The sequence below is a fragment of the Myotis nattereri genome (genome assembly GCF_964212035.1).
Source record: "Myotis nattereri genome assembly, chromosome: 9".
NCBI lineage: Eukaryota > Metazoa > Chordata > Mammalia > Chiroptera > Vespertilionidae > Myotis > Myotis nattereri.
The window spans coordinates 571,775-593,256 of record NC_138084.1 but is presented as its reverse complement, the minus strand read 5'-3'; the positions used below and the strand labels follow the sequence as shown (position 1 = coordinate 593,256).

Below are 21,482 nucleotides of genomic sequence, written 5' to 3'. Positions count from 1 at the left end.
CGGCTTCACCGGGGACGGAGCCTGGAGAACAGGCCTCACCCGGGCGGCCCCCCAGACCCGAGGCCCTGGGAGGCATTCGGGTCGCTGGGTTGTGGACCGTGTGCCGTGAGAAAGGCTCCCTGGCTACGGGTTGGGGTCAAGGCGCCCCCGCCCCCATGCGAGGCGAGGCCAGCCACCCAGTCCCTCGGGAAGACCCACCACTGCACACGCAGGGCAACTCGGACCTCCGAGCCCGAGGCCGCGGGAGGCTCGCGTGGGAGCGTGCTCGGGGGGCTGGCGAGCGGAGGCCCCGACCGCCCAGTCCCGGGTGGGGGCGGGTTCAGAGCGACACGGAGCCCGAGGAAAACCCAAAACCTTTATTGCTCCTCCAGAGGCCCCGCAGGCCCAGCTTCCAGTCCCCTTGGCAAGGTCCCAGCCCCAAAGCCACTGCCTGAGCCCAACCAGGCCACGCGCCTCCTACAGGCTGCCCGCCTGGCTCCTAGCCCCCGGGGCTGTCTCGCAGTCAGCCCTCAGCACCGGGGGCCTCGGGGGCCGCACTCTGGCTCCGGAAGTGGTCTCTGCTCCGCTTCCTGCTGCCGTGGAAGCCAACCGTCTCCACCGCCGGGGGTCCTGCCGCCGGCCTACTGTGGGGGGCCCCCTCAGGCACGCCCACCTCCTGCAGGCCCCCGTGGGGGCCACCCCACTCCTCAGCCTCCGGGCTCCCAGGCCTGGCCAGGTGCGCCAGCTCCACGGGGCCCCCCGCCTCCGGCAGGACCCTCTTCCTCTCCGGCCTGGCGGGCCTGGCCTCGGCGCGGGTGGGCTTGGAGAAGACGACCCTCCCCTCCCCGCGGCTGGATGGGTCCTGGTTGAAGGAGGGCTCGTAGCTGCCAGGCGCAGCCCCACGCGGGGAGCCCAGGAAGTCCAGGGCGGCCGCCCGGTTGCTCTGCTCGCTGGCCTCGGCCACGTCCTCCAGGCTGTACCTGGTCCAGCGCTCGGGGTGGGCCACGTAGTCGGGCACAGGGGGCACCCTCGGGGGGACGAGGCTCTGACGGGGCCGGCTGGAGGGCACCCGGGGCTGCTTGAAGCCCCCGCCGTCACCCAGGCCCGCCGGGCCCTCAGGGGGCAGCGCCTGCCTGGCCGCCCCCTCCAGGCGGTCGAAGATGCTGTGGCTGCGCTGAGAGAAGGTGCTGCTGGTGCCCCGCAGGTGGAACGGCTGCACGGCGGCGGCAGGGGGGCCCCTGGGCGACGAGGGGGGGCTGTCGGGGCCCGAGTCCCCCTGGGCCTCCCCGGGCAGCCGCTCGGGGGTCAGGGCCTCCAGCGGGGCGCTGCCCGGCCAGCTGAGGTCGGAGTCCGAGTCGGAGTCGCTGAGGGAGACGGTGGGCGGAGACAGGACGTCGTACTCCGTCCCCTGCTCGACCTCCAGGCCAGGGGAGGGCTCGCCGGCCCCCACCTCCGCCATGCGTCCTGGGCCGCACACCTAGACCCAAACTGCGTGAGGCCCGGGCTCAGCCCTGCCGGGGCCCACCCTCCCCGAACGCTCTCTCCTCACCTTCCTGGGTGCCGAGTGCCGGTGCCCGAGCCCCGCGGCCCCGCGGCCAGAGGCGGGCTGTGTCCTCAACACGAAGACCCCTGCGCGGCTCTGCTCAGCTGCTCCACCTGCTCAGCTGCTCCACCTGCTCAGCTGCTCCACCTGCTCAGCTGCTCCACCTGCTCCAGCGAGGCTGGGGGGGGGGGGGGAGGGGCGGACGTCAGACAGTGAATGTGCCCAGTGGCGCCACGACCGGGGGGGCTGGTACCACGACCGGGGGGCTGGTGCCACGACCAGCGAGCGGCAGAGGCCGGGTTTCGGGGCCTCGGACCGCCAGCTCAGTCAGCACCCACAGGCCGGGGGAGGGCCGCGCACCCAGACCCCAAGGCTGAGTCCAAATGCAGCGAGGACGGGGCGGGGGGAAAGGGGGGAGCCCGCGGCAACAAGCAGCCCGGGCTCCGCTCGGGCCCTCCCCGCCCGCCGGCCCGCAGGACGGGGCTGTCGGCGGGGAGCTGCCCGCGGGCCCCCCGGTGTCTGCGGCCCCGTCCTGGGCGTCGGAGGGACCCGCTCGGGAACAGGGCGCCGACCTGCACCTGCAGGAGCCCCGCGGGGCGGAGGCCAGTCCCTGCGGCTCCGGGGGCGCCTCTCCCGCCCCCGGCACCGCTCTCGGCCGCCCGCCCCGCTACGAGCCCAGCGCGGCGAGGGTTCCATCTCCGACCCGCCTCCCAGGGACGGCGCACCCCCCGCGGCGTCCGCGGGGTGCACGGTGAGCTGTCGGCGGAGCCGGTTCCGAGCTGCCCCCGCCGCCCACGCCGCCCGGGAGGCGCGGACAGACGCCGGGACAGTCGGGGCGGAGGGGGGGAACTCCGAGAACCGAGAGCGGGAGGAGCTCGGAGGAGGGCAGCGCCGCCGCGTTCGGGCCGCGGGGCTAGGGACTGGGCCGCGGACCCCGGCTCCGTGCACCTCCCCTCGCAGCCCGGCCCGTGCGCAGCAGGCTCTCCCCTCCCGAGGCCGGCGTCTCGGGGGCCACGGCCCGGGCCTCACGAGACTCGAGGGCCAGGGCCGGAGGCGCGGGAGACGCAGGCGCCCCCCGAGGGGCCACGGACCCGCGCCGCCGTGCGCGCTCAGCACAAACCTGCGGGTTACCGCGGCCCGGCCGTCTCCATCTTGCGTCGTGCTCGGCCCTCTGGGAAACCGAGTCCTTCGCCGGCCGAGCGCCGCAGCTGCTGTGCCCGATGAACTACATCTCCCACCAGGCACTAGGCCGCTACTCCCGAGGCCTGTCGGGACATGTAATCATTACTCTTGCGCTCTCTTCCTAGCCTTCCCATCCCCGGAAATGGCGTCACTGGTTCGCGAAAAGGACCCGGAATTGATTAGAGGGGTTAGGGGTGGGGACTGCGAACTCTCAGAACGCGCGAGGGCTAAAGGCCTTCGCCTTGTTACCGAGGCCCCAGCGCCCCCTACTGGAGGCTGTGAGGACAGCGGCCCCTCAGGCCGGAAGTGCGTGTAGCGCGAGGCGGGCGCCGTTCGAGGACTTCCGGTCCTGGCCGGTAGTGACCGACGCGCCTTCCAGGGTTCTGGGCCCGGATTGGGCGGTCAGGCCAGGCGGCAGCCGGGGCATCCCGCTCAGGAGGGGCACCCGAAGCGGATGGCAGCCCCCGGGTACAGGCCGCGTGGCCCCGCGTATTGCCCTCGAAGTGCGGGGACCTTGCCCCCTCGCGCCCTCCCCGGGCTGCTGTCCCGGCGCCTCGGGAGTGCGGGTTCCGGCCCATCCTCCCTGCACCCCCCGCCCATCCTCCCTGCACCCCCCGCCCATCCTCCCTGCACCCCCGGCCAGTCCTCCTTGGACCCCCGGCCCGTCCTCCCTGCACCCCCGGCCAGTCCTCCTTGGACCCCCGGCCAGTCCTCCCTGCACCCCCGGCCAGTCCTCCTTGGACCCCCGGCCAGTCCTCCCTGCACCCCCGGCCAGTCCTCCTTGGACCCCCGGCCAGTCCTCCCTGCACCCCCGGCCAGTCCTCCTTGGACCCCCGGCCCGTCCTCCCTGCACCCCCGGCCAGTCCTCCTTGGACCCCCCGCCCATCCTCCCTGCACCCCCCGCCCGTCCTCCCTGCACCCCCGGCCTGTCCTCCCTGCACCCCCGGCCCGTCCTCCCTGCACCCCCGGCCAGTCCTCCCTGCACCCCCCGCCCGTCCTCCCTGCACCCCCCGCCCATCCTCCCTGCACCTTGGACGGCTCATCCCCAGGCCCCCACGCCTGCCCCAGCACTGGGTCCGGGTCACTGCGGGACATACGGCCTCCAGCGCTGGGCCATCTGCCCTCCGACCCGGCCCGCCGGGCACAGGCTGTGGAGGGCAGACCTGCCGAGGCCCCAGGGCTCCACATGGCGGCCCCGCCGGGCCAGTTTCCAGAATCAGCCCCCAAAGAGGCCGCCCACGGGATCCACGGCCAGGCTGTCTGGCCGCGGGTCCATCTAACGTACACATGGTGGGAGCCTGCCTGAGGCTCACGGTGACGCCAGCAGCCCGATCAGTCCCCAGCGTCCCCGCAGCCAGCAGCCCTGAGGCAGGACACGCTGGCCTGAGTCCGCTGTGGTCGGAGGGTGGACGCCCCCTCCAGCCCTGCAAGGTGCTGCTTGGCCAGAGCCACCCAGCTCCTCTGGGCACCCAGGCGGGCAGGCAGGAGACTTGGGAGGGGCAGGAGGGGGAAGGCGGGTCTTGCAGAGGCCGCCCCAGCTCAGCCCCTCCAGGCCCCTCCAGGCCCGTGTACAGGGGTGAGGGTGGGGTGAGGTTGGGGGAGGATGTTTCTGGGGGCATATGGGGAGCTCCCCAGGCTCCCATCACCGCCCAACGGGTGGGCAGCACACCTGGGCCCAGCAAGGACCACAGAGCTGAGCCCCGTGCCAGGCTCCTGCCCTCCCCCGGGCCCCGCACCCCGACCGCACCCCGACCTCACGGCGGCACAGGCAGGCGGTGGCGTGTTACATGCCTAGTTTCTCCTCCTTTATTGAGTGACTTTCAAGGTGTAGTTACAACGGAAGGTGCCGCATTAGAAAGGATAGGTGCGTCGAAGGCAGAGGCTGCTCACAGACCCAGCTCTGAGGCCGGTGGCAGGAAGGGAACAGGATTAAAAAAGGCGGAGCCTGTGGGGGCGGCGGGAGGTGCTCTCAGCCCCGACCCAGAGGCCTGGCTGAGCAGGCAGAACCCCCCCAGGGCCCCAGCAGCAGAGGGGACCCTGCCCTGCGGTCCCCAAGGCCTACTCCTATGCCACCTATGGGAGCTGTCAGCCCCGAAAGATAATGGGGAGCAAATCCTCCAAAGTAAAAAAGCTAAGAAGTGTAGCAGAGTAATACCGGGCAGGTTATCTACAAGGCGGTGCCCGCCCCTGGGGACGTCCGGGCCTCGGGCAGCGGGCGGCCGGCGGGCGGGGCCTCAGTACACGGAGCTGTTCCGGATGCCGCAGCACAGCACCATGCTCAGGATCATCTCGAAGATCTGCAGGGATGTGGGGGGTGGGGGGGGGGCGGCAGCCGTCAGCACCCGCCTCCCGGTTTTGGGGGGGCGGCCGTCAGCACCCGCCTCCCGGTTTTGGGGGGGGCGGCACCCACCCGCCCACTCACCATGATCACGGCGACCACGATGGCCGCGATGCCAATGAGGTACAGCTTCCCGGAGAAGAGGTCGTCGATCTTCTGGTGGCAGTCCGCCTGCGGGGGGCGGGGGCGGGGGCGGGGTGTCAGGGGCGCCAGTCCTCCCCTCCCCCTCCTCCCCAGCGACACAGCAGGGTCACTGCACAGAGAGCAGGGGTGGGGGCTCCCCTGCCCCTCAGAACGGGCCTCTGCCGTGTTGGATCTGATGGGTTTTCAGACCAAGAGGCTCAGGGGTTGAGCATCCACCTAGGAACCAGGAGGTCCCGGGTCGATTCCCCACCAGGACACGCCCCGGCCGCAGGCTCGGTCCCCCGTGTGGGGCGTGCGGGAGGCAGCCGGCCGGTGTGTGTGTCTGTCTCTCTGTCTCTCTCTCAAATCAATAAAACCTATTTTAAAACAAACGTGGAAGCAGCGTGCTGCGCCCTCTTCCACTCGGAATCCGCAGCAGGACCTGGGCGCTGACCGGAGGTCAGGGTGCCCTCCAGCCCTGGCAGCCGGACGCAGAGCTGCCCCGTCAGGAACCAGACCGGGTGCACAGTCCCCTTCCCCGTGGGCTCGGCCCCCAGCGTGGCACCCCCGGGACCGGGGCGGGCGGGGCCACTCACCTCCAGGTTGGTGAACAGCGTGCTGCCGGAGGGACACAGGTTGTTCTTGAGGATGGAGGTGGTCAGGGAGGTCAGCGCATCGGAGCCGCAGCAGTTGAGCTGCAGAGACGGAGGGCGGCCACGGTCAGCCCGCACGCGGCAGCGACCCGAGGGGAGGGCCAAGGACCCGCCGGGCGTGGGCGAGGGCAGGGGCTGGGAAGGTCCCCTCCTGCTCAGCTCTGCTGCTCAGAGACCGCAGCACCCCGGCTGGCCTGGCCTATCGGATCCCCACACCAAGGGCCACAGGTCCCAGAGGAGCCCCCCCTCTCCCCCCACCCCCGGCTTATGGGGGGCCCACGGTCCTTGAGAAGCGGGTCTGCCAGGTCCCTCCTGCTCCCAAGGTCGGAGCGGAGGCCAGACTCAACCCCAGCGCCCCGCCCCCCCCCGCCCCCCCCCCCCCCCCGTCCCCAGCCCCCCGCCTCCCCCGCCTCCCCCGCCCCCAGCGCCCCGACCCCGGCCGCACCGTCTCGTGGAAGGTCTTCACCACGGCCTTGGCGTTGTTGGCCTCGTCGTCCACCACCGCCTGCTGCAGGGCCTGGTCGTAGAACTGCTTCACGTCCTTGGCGATCTGGGGAGGGGAGCCCCGAGAGTGAGGGCCCGGCCTCGCGGGCTCCGCAGGACAGACCCAGCCCCCAGCCCACCCAGGCCACCTCCCCGAAAGCCCTCCGTGGCCCCAGGAGGAGCTCCGAGAGCACCCGCAGCCTGACTGTCCCCCAACCTGGCAGGGGGTGCTGCTCCCTCCCCCTGAGGACCCAGCTGGGGCTGGCCACTCCCCAGGGCCCAGCTCACCTGGTCTTTGTTGACAAAGCCCCAGATGCCGGCGGCCACCTCACAGGCAAAGAGGATCACCAGGCAGGTGAAGAACTGCAAAGGCCGAGAGAGGGGGTCAGGGCAAAGAGGGGGATCAGGGCAGAGGGGGGTCAGGGCAAAGAGGGGGATCAGGGCAAAGAGGGGGATCAGGGCAGAAAGGGGTCAGGGCAAAGAGGGGGATCAGGGCAGAGAGGGGGGGTCAGGGTAGAGGGGGGTCTGGGCAAAGAGGGGGGTCAGGGCAGAGAGGGGTCAGGGCAGAGGGGGATCAGGGCAGGCCAGGACCACCTGGGGCTTTCAGAGGCCAGCCCAGTGGCGGTGGCATGGGGTGGACTTCCACAGATGACCAACATCCAAGTGACCACTGGGCGTGGGGGCGGGGCTGGCAGGACCCCCACCCACCTCCCGCCTGGGAGTGAGCCCGCTGGAGTTGGTGGCACAGAGTCTAAGGCTCAGCCAACGTTCTCCTGGTGGCCAGGGGTGGGCTCTGCAGGGCGGGCAGCTGGGCAGGGAGGCGAGGCCAGGGCTGGGCGGGCGGGCGCACAGGTGCCTTCCTCCCCTCCTGCAGGGAGGTCGCCATGGTGCCTCCGTTTCCCCCCCTGGAGGCCCTGGAGGCCACAGCCGGTCGCAGGGCCGCGTTAGCCACGGCACGTCCGGGGACCCCCGAGGGTGGGACTCTCATTTGATTGTCTCTGTGGCATTTTAAAGAGAAAGAGCCGCTTTGGAACTGGGACGCGGGGCCGGGCAGAGCAGCCATCAGCCACGGTGGCATTTCAGACGTCGTGGGCACCGGCCTCGGGGAAGGTGCCGGCTGCCGTGACCCCTCCCCCCGGGCCAGGCTGGGCACGGGGCGCCCCGGCTCCTGACCTCGCACAGCCTCCTGAGCTCCTGGCTCTTCCTGGGGCGTCAGCCCTGTGCCCCCCCCACCCCTCACCTCTACCCCGCAACCTACCGTCCCCAGCAGGCACTGCGACTCCTGGATGGCCCCATAGCAGCCCAGGAACCCCACAAACATCATGACGGCGCCCACAGCGATGAGGATGTAGATGCCTGCGGAGGACACGCGCTCAGTCGGGCCGCCCACGGGGCCTCCTGGGCCCTGTCCCCTGGAGCCTCTCCCCGGGGGGCACACGCCCCCCCCAGGGAGGAGCGGCCCAGGGAGGCCTGTGCCTGCTTCCTCTTCTCGGCACCACGCGCTCTGGGAAGGGCCCAGAGAACATGGTCCGAGCTCTGTGGGGCTGTCTCTCTCTCCCTGTGTGACCCCGACAACCAGCACCTCTCGGCCCCACAGCCCTGTCTGGGCGCGGTGGCAGGGAGGGCCCCGCTGTGGGGAGGGGGGCAGGTGGCGCAGCCTGGGTCACCCCACAGGTCGGAGCTCAGGGGCTGGACTTGCCCAAGGCCTGCACTGGAGACTGCTGGGCGCGGTGGCGGGAGCTGTGGGGTGGGCGGCGGGGCCCCCGCCAGGACGGGGTGTGGCGGCCAGGCGGCTTGAGGATGGCACACGGGTCGGCTTGTCCTCCTGACCTGCCCGAACGCCCACCAGGCGGGCACACACCCTGGGGAGGCAGGTGGCCCCCCGGGAAGGGGCTCCAGGGGCTCCACCGGGCGCACAGCCTTCCTGGTGCCCTCGTCCACCAGACGCCGGTGCCCTTGGGAGCTGGCTGCGCCCCTGCAGGGGTCTCCCAGCCATCGGCCGTCACAGCACACGTGGGCAGCCCGTCTTCTCCCAAGCAGAACCCCAGCTCAGCCCCCACCCCCCACGCCCCGGCCCCCCAGGCTCAGGACAAAGCCTCCGGTGGCACCCGTGGCCTGGCCGAGGGCCGCCTCCCCCACGGCTGCGCTCAGGGCTCCCGGCTCCCGGCTCCCGGCACAGCACCCTCAGTGAGGTGCACGAGACGCTGCAGGGGGCCCGGAGGAGACGTCGTGTTCAGGGCTGTGGAGGGTCCTGCAAGGGGCCAGCAGGCCCAGAGCAGGTGCCCGACCTACAGTCCCGCAGGCCCAGCCCCGACCTCCCCCGAGGGCGGGGACCCGGCCAGCTGCCAGGTGAGGTCGGGCGCCGCCTAGGCAGCAGGGATGCCCGTGCCGAGGGTGCCCGCTCACCCGCCCCTCGTCCTGGCATCGCACAAAGAGCTCTTGTCCTGGAGAGCCCTGCCCCGTCCCTGGCAGGCCCAGCCCACGTCAGGGCCGGCGAGACGCGCCCGAAGGCCAAGGCCTCCTGGCGGGGCAGGCGCTGGGCAGCCAGAGGGGCTCTGGGGGGCCCGTGCCCGCGGCGGCGGCAGAAGCCCAGTCCGGTCCAGGCCCTGCCCTCACCCTGCCCGCCAGGTGGTCCAGTGTGGCGGTGCCCAGCCAGGAGACGGGCAGAGGCCGGGGCAGCTGGGCAGCACCTGCCTAGGTCAGTGGTCGGCAAACTGTGGCTCCCGAGCCACATGTGGCTCTTTGGCCCCTTGAGTGTGGCTCTTCCACAAAATACCACGTGCGGGTGCGATTGAAACTTCGTGGCCCATGCGCAGAAGTCGGTATTTTGTGGAAGAGCCACACTCAAGGGGCCAAAGAGCCGCATGTGGCTCGCGAGCCGTAGTTTGCCGACCACTGACCTAGGAGGACACCTGCTCCAGGCCAGCCTTGCCCACAGGCCTCCTCAGGGGCCGCTTCCCCATGGAGCCTGGGCACAGCCCCGAGCCTCCACCCTTCTGCCGGGGCCAGAGCAGCTGCGGCCCCCGCGGGGCCCCCCAACCTCCCCGGCCGCCTGTGCCCTGCTCCCAGCCCTGGCCTGAAGCCGGGAGCCCTCAGGTCCTCTCCAGCCAGGCCGGACCTCGAGCTGGGCAGCCTCCCGCCCAGGAGAGGGACCCCTTCCCACATCCCCTGCCCAAGGGCGGGCTCCAGTCCCAGGCCCCAGAGAGGGGAGGGGGAGGGGGCGGCAGTGCCTCCGGCATCTGGAGGGACAGGGACCCGCTGGGTCACGCCTGGGGGCCTGTGGCCTAGAGTCCTGGGGAGGGGTTGGGGGGAGACGGCTGCAAGGGCCCCCCCAGGAGAGAAACAGCCCTCAAGGGCCCAGGGGACCCCCCGAGTCCCAGACGCCTGTGCGGCTGGCCCAGGACTGGTGGTGCCCACGTGTGCTCTTGGGCGGCGGGCTCCCCCGAGACCAGCCTGTGCAGGGCTCCCATCTGGGGGGCCTGCAGATAGGGGTTCAGGCCCCCCCCAGGGACCCACGGCCCGAGGCACAGGCTGGGCTCTCCAGGGAGGAGGGCGCCTGTCCAGGTCCCTGCCACCCAGCCCTCTGCCTCCCGCCAGGCGAGGACCCGGGCAGGCGCCGCCCAGCGTGCACCCAGGTCTGTGGGGCCCCGGACGGGGCCTGGCACCAGGCCAGGGCGGCCGCCTGCGCTGCCCTCGAAGGTCACACCCACCTTCTTTGAAGGAAACAGCTCTGCCAACACCCAGATCCCAGCAGGGCCAGGCCCGCCTCCCACCCGCTGGCTGGGACCCACAGAGGCCTCCCCTTCCCCCCATCGCCCGGGACAGCTGGTGCCTCTGGGAGGCCGACAGGCCAATGGGCAGCCGAGTAAGGCAGCAAGGTGTGGCTGTGGGTGGCGGGAGGCAGCGGCCCCCACCCCTCCTCCTGGGCCTGAGTCTCCACCCCCCAGTCTCAGGCGCTGGCTGCCCGGGCATCGGGCCCCCCTTCCCAGGGAGCCTCCCAAAATACCCACCAGGACACAGCTCCCCGCCCCACTCAGCCCCTGCCCTCCAGCTCTGGCGATCGGGGCCCAACAAGCCACACACCCCCAGTTCTGCTTTCCCTGGACCACATGGGTGGGGGATACCCAGGCCCCAAGGCCTTACCCAGGCCCTCAGGCCCCAGGCTGACCTCCCCGCTTGGGCTCTCTGGCTCCGTCTCTCCCTCCTGCTCAGAGAACCCTTTCTGGTTCCTCCTCCCCAGCCCGCACAGAGGAAGCCCACTCAGCCCCGCCTCCTCCTGGGAGCCCTCCCTGACTACCTGCCTGGCCTCGCTGAGCTCACGACCAGACACCTACTGAGCCACCGTGCAGGCGCCCCCCGCGGCAGGCGGCCCAGGAGAACTCACCGAAGGCCCACGATAACTCACCGACGTAGAAGGTGTTGGGTGCAGGCCTGTCGCCCAGCTCCAGGTAGAGCAGGTTGGTGGTCTGCGGGTCATGGCGCAGCCACAGGGCCACGCCCAGGATCACGCCTCCGGCCAGCTGGGGAAGGGACAGGGCAGGTGTTACCTGTGGCCCAGGCCGCAGGGCAGGTGCGAACCACAACACACGGAGCTCCCAGAGGCCGGGTCGGGCCCCCCTCCGCCGCTCAGGGCTCCGAGGGCCTCTGCGGCCGCCGGACGCCTGCTTGGCCAGGGGGTGCTGAGGTGCCCCGGAAGGCCTGGGTCTCCGGGACCCAGCAGCCATCAGGGACCACAATGCGGGTCCCCACCCGCCCCTGCAGTGTGTGCCCCCTAAACCCGCGGGCCATGCTGAGTGCCCGAGCCTGCCCGCTGTGCATCTGAAGCTGGGTGTACCTGGGTGCCTGCATTTTCAGGGGGCGCCCTTATGTGCATTTGCTCTGGCCTGTGGCCACCGCAGACCCCGAGCCACCCAGGGGACGCCGGGCCCTCTGGGGGTGGCACTGCCCACAGTCCTGAGCACGTGGGAGCCCGCGGGGACGGGCAGAGGGAGGTGGCGGGAGGAAGGAAGCCGCCGGGCACTCCGATGGGGCAGGAAGGAGGCCCCCTCAGAGCCTGGTGAGAGACGGGGCTCCCGGGGTGGCAATGGGTCTGCCCTTGGTGAGGAGGCCAGACCGGGCCCAGCCAGGCCGGCGCCCACTGAGCACCTGGCCAGCCTGGGTGCCCTCCGAGGGGCTCTGCTCCTGCAGCTGCAGGGCTCTGGTGGGAAGGCCTGGCCCCGCGGCCGCTCCCGGCCGCCTCTGCCTCCAGCGTCCGCGCTGAGCCCGGCCTCCCATCCCAGCGCTGGGAACCTCCAGGCGCCGACCCCACTGACCCGTGGGCACGTGTCCAGTGCGGGGCTCGGCGGTTGAGCGTTAACCTCTGAACCAGGAGGTCACGGCTCGGTTCCCGGTCAGGGCACAGGCCTGGGTTCTGAGCTTGATCCCCAGTGGAGGGTGTGCAGAAGGCAACTGACCCATGATTCTCTCTCATCGTTGCTCATCATTGATGTTTCTATTTCTCTCCCTCTCCCTTCCTCTCTGAAATCAGTAAAAATAAATTTTTAAAAAAGAGAAAAAAACAGACCCAAGGAACTAGCTGACCAGCCTCAGGCCTGACCCATGTGGGGGTCCCAGGCCCCCAGCATCCTGTCCCTGCTCTACGGGGCCTGTCACCCCGAGGGGGAGGGGGAGAGTGGGGGCGGGGCGGGGGGTGCCCGAGTCCTCCCCTCTGAGCTGGCTGCCATCTGCGCCTCCAGAGGAGGCTGAGGGTTGCCGTGGTAACTCTGGCCTGAAAACATCACTTCTTCTGTTTGCAAAGTGTGGTCCAGAGCCGCTTTGTGAGACGTCCAGTCGGCGGGGAGGGGGGAGCTGCCGGGGCCTCCCTCTGCGGTCACAGAGCCGGCGTCAGTGTCCGCGCCAGGGCAGCTCAGCGTGGGGTGGCGCCTGGCTGGGCTGGGGCCGCCCCCACCTTTTCTGTGCAGCCAGGCCCTCGCCCCAGGAGCTGAGGGGACAAGCCAGTCTCGGGTCCCCGGGACCCACCCCCAGTGCTCCTGGTGTCCTGGTGGGTCCCACCAGCCCCCCCCCCCCGGTTCCCGTGGCCCCAACCTGCCCTCCGAGAGTAACCGGGAGGCAGGTGCAGGGCAGGGCCCGGCTGGCGAGCCGCCTCCTCCCGGCACGTCTCCTGCACAACTGGCCGCCCACAACGGGAGAGCGGAGGGAGGGGTGAACGGCGCCTGGAGCCCCAGAACCCCACAACCTCGGCCCAGGAGGCAGGCCAGGGCCCTGAAACAGCGCCCGCCCCCAAGCCTGCTCCCCGAGAGGAGCTGCCCACCGGCGGGCAGGCGGCTGGCTGAGCCGGTGGTTCTCAAAGTCCAGGAAGCATGTTCGAGCCTCAAAGTAAGAAAACGACCCCGTTTTCCCGACAGACGAACGCTGTGAACGGCCTCGCCAGAGAGAAGAACCCACGGCCAGTTCGCGTGGAAAGAGGGCATCACGGGCGTCGGGGAACGCCACCAAGTCCCGGCCCCCCACCCCCCGCCCCGCCCCAAGGGGCCGCTGGACGAGGAGGACACGGACCTCCAGCCAGGGGGAGGGGCAGCTCCGCAGGAGACCCGCGCCCACCTGTGCCCCCTCCCCCTGCACCGGAGTGACACCGCAGCCACGGCCACGGTCCCAGTGCTCCCGGCAGCTCCCGCCACAGCCCCAACCGGGAACAGCCCAGACGCCCACCCTCAGGGGCCTGGACGCAGGAACAAAGCAGAAGTGGGGCAGCACGGGGGACCCTCCCAGCGAGAGTGGGGACCCCCGAGGCAGCCCCACAAGAAACGCAAACTCGGGGCAGAGACCGGCCGGCTGCCTGGCGTGGGGTGGGGGTGGGGGAGCGGCCGGGGCTGGAGCTGCGCCCGCCGTCCTGATGGTGGGGCCGCTTCTCAGCCATCTGCTTGGGTCAAAACTCAACGCGTTGTACGTGTTACACACGTTTACTGCCGTTTACGTCCAATAAAACTTAAAAAAAACACACCACACAAGTCACCCCAAACCTCTGGCCACTGAACTTCGACGCAGCAAGGCCTTGAGGGGCTCGCCGGGCCCGCTGTCCGCCCACAGGCCGAGGACGCACGCACGTCCGTCACCAGAGTCCAGCGTCCACGGAGGCGAGGAGCCGCCTCGTCTGTGACACCCGGACACGAGGGTGTGTGAGCTGACCGCCGTGGGCGCCGGGCCTGAGGCCGTGTAGGGAGACGGTGCCGAGCTCATCACGCCAGCGGGAGCGGCGAGGCCGGCCTACGGGGCCCTGGCCGTCCACGTGGGCCACGGACACCGCTCCCGCCAGCCGGCCGTGGGGAGGGGCGCCTGCTCGGCCGGCAGTTCTCGGGGCTGAGCCGCTACCCTGTGGGGCGGGCCCACGCCGGGCACAGCACGGGGCGTGCGTGACCCTGCGGGAAGGTTCTGTGTCTCCTTCCTCCCCCTTCCTGAGACTCATGCTGATGGTGCTGGCTGAGCAGGGGCTGCCAAGCGCGCTGGGCTCCTGCCCGGCCCTGCATTTCCAAGAAGCCGCCTCGAGGGAGGGGTGCTGCCCGAGGCCTCCTCACCGCCAAGCCGGTGCCCAGCCAGCGGCCCCACCCTCTGCAGAGACCCAGGCAAGAGGGGGCCACCCCCACCAGCACACAGGCCCCACCTGCCAGGGAGCCCAGCCACCGTCTCCCCGCCCCCGCCCCCCCCCCACCCCCCCCCCCCCGCCCCGGCAGGCCCGGCGCCTCCCCGAGTCCTGCCCACGCATTCCACCGCCGGCAGGACAACTCCCTCGAAGGGACGCTGGTCTAGCCCAGAGCCCGGAGCCCAGAGCCCACCCTCGGGGAGGGCAGCCCCACGTGAGCAGGGTGGGCCGCCAGCAGGGACACCCACGGCCCGGGCTCCGCTCCCCCACTCTCACCCGCCAGCCAAGGGGGCACATCTTGCTGAGAAATGGCACCGCCAACACCCACCCGGCGTGGCGGCGGGGAGGCCGGGGCCTGGAGACTGTGCCCGGGCGGTGAAGGCCGAGAGGAGGCCGGAGGCAGGAAGCGCCCGGAGCCCCTTTCAAAGCCCCTTCCCGGCTGAGATGCCCGCGGAGGGGGCGGGGAACGGAGGTGCCTGCGGGCTGACCCTCGCTCTGCCCACGAGGGGACGGGGCAGACCCCTCCCTGGGGGCACCGGCCCCTCGGGCTCTGGGTGCGCGGCTGCCCCAGGCCCGCGAAGGCAGGAAGGACGCTCGCAGGGGACCTGGGCTCACAGGAAGCTGAAGCCTCCGTCGGCCCCTCGATCTCAGGAAGCCGCCAGCGAGGCATCTAAAAATAGGGGCGGGGAGTTGGGGGGAGGGCAATGGCCGCTCCGGACCCCACGGGCAGGGAACAGGTGCCACTTCCCACCAAGAGGGCCCTGGCCGCCTCTCCGGGGCCCAGCTACTCCCAGGGCCAGACCCCGGGCCTGCCACTCTCCCTGGTGGGCCGGCCCTGCTCCCCACCCCACACCCCCGACTGGCTGGAAGGGCCCTGCTGGGGGCCACGTGGACACGGACGTCCGGTGACCTGCAGGGCAGGGAGCAGGGGCTGGGCAGGTCTGACAAGGAGGGTGGTGGGGGGCGGGCGGCTCAGGCAGGGCCCCGGCCAGCGGCACCGGGAAGCTGCCTGGCACCTGCTGGCTGAGGGCTGGCACCTGCTCCCACCCAGGCACAGCACCTGCCCCGGGGGAGCCTGGCCCCGGAGCCGCGGGGCCGTGCACCGCTCTGGTCCCAGCTCTGGTTTCCGGCCTGCCCGCCACTTCCTCCTGTGGCCGCCAGGAATCTTGGGGTCCTGCCAGCCAGTGGTAACGGCTCGGCCCTGGGAGGAGGCAAAGGGGACGACCTCCAGCCCAGCGCCTGCTGCCATGGGAACAGCCACCTCCTGGGAGCTGGGCTGTTACCAGGTGGGGCCGAGGGAATGGCTCTGCGTGCAGAGGGCGGGGCCGGCCCCGGGCGGGGAGCAGAGCCCCCGCTGGGAGCCCCGGGTGGGCTGCAGCCACTGGTTCCCCAACCCGCTGCCCTCAGAGGCCCCCGCACCCGGGCCCCCAGCACAGAGCTCTGGGCTCAGGCCTCCAGCCCCCGGAAGGCGGGCCACCTGGGGCCTCTCTCCGGCTCTCGCAGCTGTGCCCGGTGTCTTGAACCCCAGGGGTCTCAGCCCGAGTCTCCACGCCCCCCCCCCCCCACCAGGAGCTGGCTCTGGACATAGGGCCGTCGGTACAGGGATCCCTGGGCGGCAGCACGGGGCACCCGGTGGGTCACCTGCCCACCTGCTCCACGTGGCGGGCCAGCCCTGCCTTCCTGTCCCTTCGCCTTCCGGGCGATGATCACGTCACCCCAGTAACTTGCAAGGCCAGCAGCAGAGCCCGGCCGGTGTGGCTCCGCGCTGAGGTCACCGGTTCGGTTCCCAGCCAGGCCACATGCAGCCGATCGTGGTTCTCACCGATGTTTCTCTCTCTCCAGCCCTCTCCCTTCTCTCTGAAAAAATCAGTAAATAACAACAACAAAAGCACATCCAACGTCAGCAGCCTGGGCACTGCCTTAAGGACGAGGGCAGGCGGGCCCTGCTCCCCAGCCTCCGAGCCCCTTTAGGACCTGCGCCTGGGCTCCTGGCCACCGGCCCTGTCCCAGGCGCCCTCGCTGCCCCGTGCTGGGGGCCAGTTGGGATGGGGACCCAGCTGTCAGCCCCCTGGGCATGGCCCCTGCCGGCTGGTGGGTGCTCCCGGAGCACCCGTGGGCCCAGGTGGAGGCCCCCAAGTGGTCTCATGTAAACCTACTCTGCCATCAGGAGGAGGGGCTGGGGCCAGGCCCCCAAGCACAGAGTGTGTGTGTGTGTGTGGGGGGGGGTGCTGAGAGGTCCAGAAGCTTCTGGAGGCGTGTTGGCTCAAGCCGCCTTGTGCTGGGCAGGTGGGAAACGGCGAGGCCGGTCTCCTGTCTGGGACCCAGAGTCCAGCCCCCGGGCAGGTGTCTCCCGGCTGAAGGTCACCCAGCCCTCGCGAGTGCCCGGCCGGGTCCTGGGGTGCCAGGGCCAGAACCAGCAGCTGGGCTCCCCGCCCCCACCCCGGGCCCCTCCAAAACACGGGCGAGTGCCAAAGGGCCCCTCTCTCTCCCACAGGCTCCTGGACTGCGAACCTCATTGATCTGAGGACTCGCTTTCTTCCCCTTCACGGATTTCAGGTGACGTGGAAGCCGGGGGCTGGGTCTTGGGGGGCAGTGGTTTGGGGCGGCCCCTCCGTCCAGACAGGGAAGCAGCAAGAGATAAAAACAAAGCTGAACTCAACGGCCGGAAGCAGAGCTGAGCTGATGCTGAGGGCGCTACGGGCCGTTCAGGACACCCTCCCGGAGCCGGCGGGTCCCAGGGTCAGACCTCAGACTTCCTCTTCTCAGCCAGGGGCACCTAGGATCCCCTCGCCCACCCCAGAGCCCGCCCCCCAGGGAGCTGCAGGAAATCTCCGCCCCCCAACCCCAGCCTCCAGGGCCACCCCCTCTCCCGGAAGGAAGGCGACAGCACCGCTAAGGGACAGACAGTCATGTGCTGTCTGGAAGCGAAAATTAAATGCCCGTTAGCGAGGCTTCTCATCAGCCTCGTTCCCGCCAGGCCTGGCAGCCCGGCCGCTGGACCGCGGCCACCGGCTGCATTAGGGAGAGGACCGCCAGGCCCAGGCAGGGCACGCTCGCCGCGCTCCGCCCCCAAGGACCAGCGGCACCTCCGGGGCTCTCTGGACAGCCCCCAAGGAGAGGGCTAGCACCCTACCTACCTCCAGGTGAGGCCAGTCGCTGCCCCAGTCACGCCTGCCCAGATCACGCCTGCCCAGGTCACACCTGCCCCAGGTCTCGCCTGCCCAGGTCTCGCCTGCCCCAGGTCTCGCCTGCCCCAGGTCTCGCCTGCCCAGGTCTCGCCTGCCCCAGGTCTCGCCTGCCCCAGGTCTCGCCTGCCCCAGGTCACGCCTGCCCAGGTCTCGCCTGCCCCAGGTCTCGCCTGCCCCAGGTCTCGCCTGCCCCAGGTCACGCCTGCCCCAGGTCTCGCCTGCCCCAGGTCACGCCTGCCCCAGGTCTCGCCTGCCCCAGGTCACGCCTGCCCCAGGTCTCGCCTGCCCCAGGTCTCGCCTGCCCCAGGTCACGCCTGCCCCAGGTCTCGCCTGCCCCAGGTCTCGCCTGCCCCAGGTCACGCCTGCCCCAGGTCTCGCCTGCCCCAGGTCTCGCCTGCCCCAGGTCTCGCCTGCCCCAGGCCACCGGCTCGGTTGGTGAGCAGGGATGGAGTCTGGCCGCGCTGACCTGCCCCAGCAGCTCGGTTCCCGGCCACCTTGGCAGGAAGCTCCCGGCCCACCCCAGCGGGGGATTTCCACACTGCTTGGCACTGTGTCCCCGCCTCACAGCCAGATGCCGGCCGGCCGGGAGCCCAGAGCAGGCCAGGATGCCGCCCGGGGCCCAGGGTGGCAGCAAGGGTGAGGGCAGGCGTGCCGAGGGGGCGTGGGGGTGACCGCTCCTCCCCGGGCCCGCCTGCCAGGCCGCCTGAGGCCACTCCCCGTGGGGGCCTCTGACTCTCTAAGACGTAACTAAAATGTTCCCGGATCCAGACGCCTGCGTCACCCTCTTCTCTGGGCTCCCGCCTCGGCACCCACTCCTGCCCTGTGGCCGGGATGCCCAGCGAGCACGTCAGGCTGGGCACTGGGAACTCCCTCCACCCAGCGCCCGAGGCCCGTGCCCCAGGCCAGGCCTGCACAGCCAATACCTGTTTCCCGAGTTCGCCGCTCGGTGAGCTCACCCACCAACACCCCGGAGACGGGGTTCAGAGGACCCCACTTCAGGGGGAGGCTGAGGGCCAGCACCAGAGCCGCCCGGTGGGGCCTCCACCCAGGTCCACTCCACGGCGCCATGCAGCAGCCAGGTGACGCAGGGGGCCCAGAGGGGCTCCTCAGGGTACCCCCCAGCACGCAGAGCTCAGCGCTCCCCCCAGCGTGGGTGCGTGGGACCAAGGCGACCGTGGACGGATGCAGTGCTCAGCTCTGCTGGGGCCCAGGAGAGAGAGACCCTAGAAACAACGCCATACGTATGCCCGGGGGACCTGCCGTGCGTGCTCCACCCGCTGCCTGGAGACCATCGGGCCAGCCCGCGGGCTCTGACAGGCGTGGGCTCCCCTGGAGACGGCCCCAGCGGGGCAGGTGGGAGGGACAAGCACCCACTCCTGAGAAGTCCCCTCCCCCGCCTACCCTCCACCCTCCACTTCCCGACAGCGTCGTCGGCCTCACATCCAGCTCAGGGGCCAGAGGGGTGTCGGGGTGGCCCCCTGACCCCTACCCCAGGGCCAGAGCAGGCAAACGCTAAGTCCGACAACACCATCCCTTCGGCAAAGGCCCCGGTGCCTGCCTGGGGCCATGCCAGGCCCGCCCCGGGGTGGAAATGACACCTCACTGCACCCCTAGCTGGAGCTCAGTCCCGCCCGTCCCTGCCCTCTTACCCTGGACCCCGGCTGTGCTGGTGGGTTCCTCACCCCACACCCTTGCTCCGGAGGCCACCCTAAAAGTTTGCCTTCCTGCGCCCACTTGAGGAATACTCCCTCCACCCCACGCATCCTGTCCTCTCCGTGGAGGGTGAGCAGCCGGCAGCGTGGGGCCTGGGAGGGGGTCCCGGTCACTGCCCAGGGGAGGCAGGGCATGGCCGTGGGAGGGGCGCGTGACCCCCACCCATTCCGGGCCCCTGCGCACCAACAGGAAGTGAGAACAAAAGTGCAAGCCCAGCCAGCCGTTGGCGGCAGCCGAGACCCGGGTCAGGAAACGGCTCAGACCCTCCTGCACCCACACGGGACCGTCCTGTGGGCGCCTCTTTCCCAAGTGGGTGCCCGAGGCTGGCCCCGGGCCCACGGGGACGCCCAGGTCCCCCGGCTGCTGCCCTGTGCCAGCTGGAGGGGCTGCCGCCGCCCCGCACCCCTCAGGGCCTCCAGGGTCCCCCGCGAGGCCAGGCTGCAGCCTTGGTCTGGGTGACGGGGGCGGGGGACCAGGCTCCCCACGGGGGCCCCCATGGTGCAGGCCCCCCAGCCCCTCGGCCACACCAGGCCCCGTGAGCCGGGACCCCCCGCAGGATCCCCTGGGCGGTGGCAGCCGGATGAGGGGTGCGCTGGGCTGGGCCCAGGGTGGGGTGGGCGGTCCCTAGATTCTGCACCCCCCGACCAGCCACCCACCCAGGGGCGGCGGCCGGATGAGCTCATGGGGGCGGGACGCCGTGAGCCCCGCCCTCGAGCCCCCCTTCCGTCCCCGCGAGGCAGGATGGTCCCGGGCTCTGCAGCCAGCGGGCGGGGTGGGCAGGGTGCGCCGCCTGGAGCCCGCGGAGCCAGCACCCCCCGCTCCCGCCGCCATCCCCGCGCGGGGACAGACCCGAGGCCCCGAGATGCCTCGGCCCGGCCCGGCCGCGCGGCTCCGGACCCCACTGACCACAGGCCCCCCCAACCCAGCTCGCCGCCCCCCGCCCGCCATCGAGGGGCGCGGGGGCCCGGACGACCCCCCTCTCGCCGGCTGCCCGCCCAGGACGCCCCCACCCCGCGCCCCGCGCGCACAGGTGGCCCCGCAACTTGGCGGCCGACTGCGCCCCCCCCGCCCCCCCCTGGCGGCGGGGCCTAGCGGGTCGCGCGGCCTGCGGGCCTGGGGCGCCCCCTTTCCCCCTGCTCCCCCGTCCCCCCTTCTCCCTCCCCCGCCCCCCTGGACACCCCCCGCCCCCCCGGCTCACCCAGAAGACGAAATTGAAGACGAAGAGCAGGTACTTGATGCACTTGGTGCAGCCCTCCACCCCCATGGCGGCGCGGCGGGCCCGGGCGCGGCCGGTCCTGGGCGGGGGCGCGGGGTCGGGGCCTGGCGAGCGGCCGGGTCCGGGGCCGGGGCGGCGGCCGGGGGCGCGGGGCGCGGGGGGCGCGGGGAAGAGTGACGCGGGAGGCCGGTCCGGACACGTGAGGTCGTCGCTGCCGCCGCTGCGCGCTCGCTCTCTGCCCGGGCGCGCGCCCGGCTCCGCTCTTTATACGGCGCCGCCGAGGCCCCGCCCCCGCCGCCGAGGCCCCGCCCCCTGCCCACGGCGGGCACCGGCGGGTCTCGGGGCAGCTAGAGCCCCGGGCCGTCCCGGGGCGCGCTGCGCGGGGCGCCCTCCCAGCGCCCCAAGGCTGCGCCTGGGGACCGGTTGCAGCCGGGGAGCCCAGGGGAGACCCCCTCCCCGACCCGCCCCCGGCGCCGGGGACACCCCGGAGGCCCCCCTGGAAGCGGGGAGGTGCCCGCCGAGGCTGAGCCGGGACAGCAGCGCTTTGTTCTCGGGCTCCCGCGGCGGAACCGAGTGGGCGAGGAGGCTGCGTCCGGCGCCTCCGCCGCGGGTCCTGCAAGGCGATTCCGGGCCCCGAGCCCGGGGGACGGGCAGCTGCTGACCGCTGTTGAGTCTGCGTTTGGAAAGGCCCCTGAGAGGGTGTCCCCCAGACCAGCGTGGGGTGCCCAGAAGCCCAAGCCACCTGCGAGGGAGCCGCCCAGGGCGTCCTTTTCACGCCCACGTTGGGGGTGCCGTGCCCACCGGCCGGCCTGCAGCGAGGTGACCGGCGGCCAGCGCTGCGGCGAGAACTGGGCTGTTCATTGTGGTTCGAATCCGAGGAGCCACCATGGCCCGTGTCTGTCTGCACCCCACTTGTTTCCTGGTTAATTTTTAAAATATATATGTTTTTATTGATGTCAGAGAGGAAGAAGGGAGAGGGAGAGAGAGCGAAACAACGCTGAGCGAGAATCATGGACCGGCCGCCTCCTGCGCGCCCCGCACTGGGGATCGAGCCTCCTGGTTCGTAGGTCCACGCTCAGCCACGGAGCCACGCCGGCGGCCGGGACCCCTTCTGAAGTGCCCGCCCCGGGGCCCACCAACTGACCTTGTGAGGCCTGGAGGGGCCCCTCCGTGTAGTCAGGGCTCTCCAGAGAACCGTGTGTGTGCGTGTGGTGTGTGTGTTCGTGTGGTGTATGTGTGTGAGTGTGTGTGTGTGCTGTGTGTGTGAGTGTGTGTGTTGTGTGTGTGTGTGGTGTGTGTGGTGTGTGGTGTGTGTGTGTGTGCTGTGTGTGTGAGTGTGTGTGTGTGTGTGTGTGGTGTGTGTGGTGTGCATGTGTGTGTGGTGTGCGTGTGTGTGTGTGTGAGTGTGTGTGTGTGGTGTGCGTGTGT

General features: G+C 71.3%; 2 protein-coding genes across 4 annotated transcripts; both read right to left on the bottom strand.

Moving 5' to 3' along the window:
• Positions 1 to 336: 336 nt before the first annotated feature.
• Positions 337 to 2,822, bottom strand: TSSC4 (tumor suppressing subtransferable candidate 4). 2 transcript variants are annotated; one of them, XM_081099520.1, is made up of 3 exons: positions 2,643 to 2,822; positions 1,529 to 1,700; positions 337 to 1,456 (listed from the first exon to the last, which is right to left on the bottom strand). In XM_081099520.1, the coding sequence occupies exon 3, from the start codon at positions 1,436 to 1,438 to the stop codon at positions 503 to 505; it is 936 nt and encodes a 311-aa protein (XP_080955646.1). In that variant the 5' UTR covers positions 1,439 to 1,456; positions 1,529 to 1,700; positions 2,643 to 2,822; the 3' UTR covers positions 337 to 502. The 2 variants fall into 2 exon arrangements, with proteins under 2 accessions (XP_080955646.1, XP_080955647.1); XM_081099521.1 differs by lacking the exon at positions 2,643 to 2,822 and adding an exon at positions 2,471 to 2,625.
• Positions 2,823 to 4,494: 1,672 nt separating this feature from the next.
• CD81 (CD81 molecule) lies at positions 4,495 to 20,285 on the bottom strand. 2 transcript variants are annotated; one of them, XM_081099518.1, is made up of 9 exons: positions 20,195 to 20,285; positions 20,037 to 20,133; positions 10,707 to 10,821; positions 7,560 to 7,657; positions 6,590 to 6,664; positions 6,264 to 6,368; positions 5,762 to 5,860; positions 5,127 to 5,213; positions 4,495 to 5,001 (listed from the first exon to the last, which is right to left on the bottom strand). In XM_081099518.1, the coding sequence occupies exons 2-9, from the start codon at positions 20,100 to 20,102 to the stop codon at positions 4,939 to 4,941; spliced, it is 708 nt and encodes a 235-aa protein (XP_080955644.1). In that variant the 5' UTR covers positions 20,103 to 20,133; positions 20,195 to 20,285; the 3' UTR covers positions 4,495 to 4,938. The 2 variants fall into 2 exon arrangements, with proteins under 2 accessions (XP_080955644.1, XP_080955645.1); XM_081099519.1 differs by having other exon boundaries at positions 20,037 to 20,285.
• Between the last annotated feature and the right edge of the window lie 1,197 nt (positions 20,286 to 21,482).

Coding starts and splice junctions, on each gene's coding strand:
- TSSC4 (XM_081099520.1), bottom strand. CDS start 1,438: ATGGCGGAGGTGGGGGCCGGCGAGCCCTCCCCTGGCCTGGAGGTCGAG.
- CD81 (XM_081099519.1), bottom strand. CDS start 20,102: ATGGGGGTGGAGGGCTGCACCAAGTGCATCAAGTACCTGCTCTTCGTC. Junction 5,214..5,761: donor CGCTGTTCACCAACCTGGAG/GTGAGTGGCCCC, acceptor CGCCCCCCGCAG/GCGGACTGCCACCAGAAGAT. Junction 5,002..5,126: donor TCGTGGTCGCCGTGATCATG/GTGAGTGGGCGG, acceptor ACATCCCTGCAG/ATCTTCGAGATGATCCTGAG.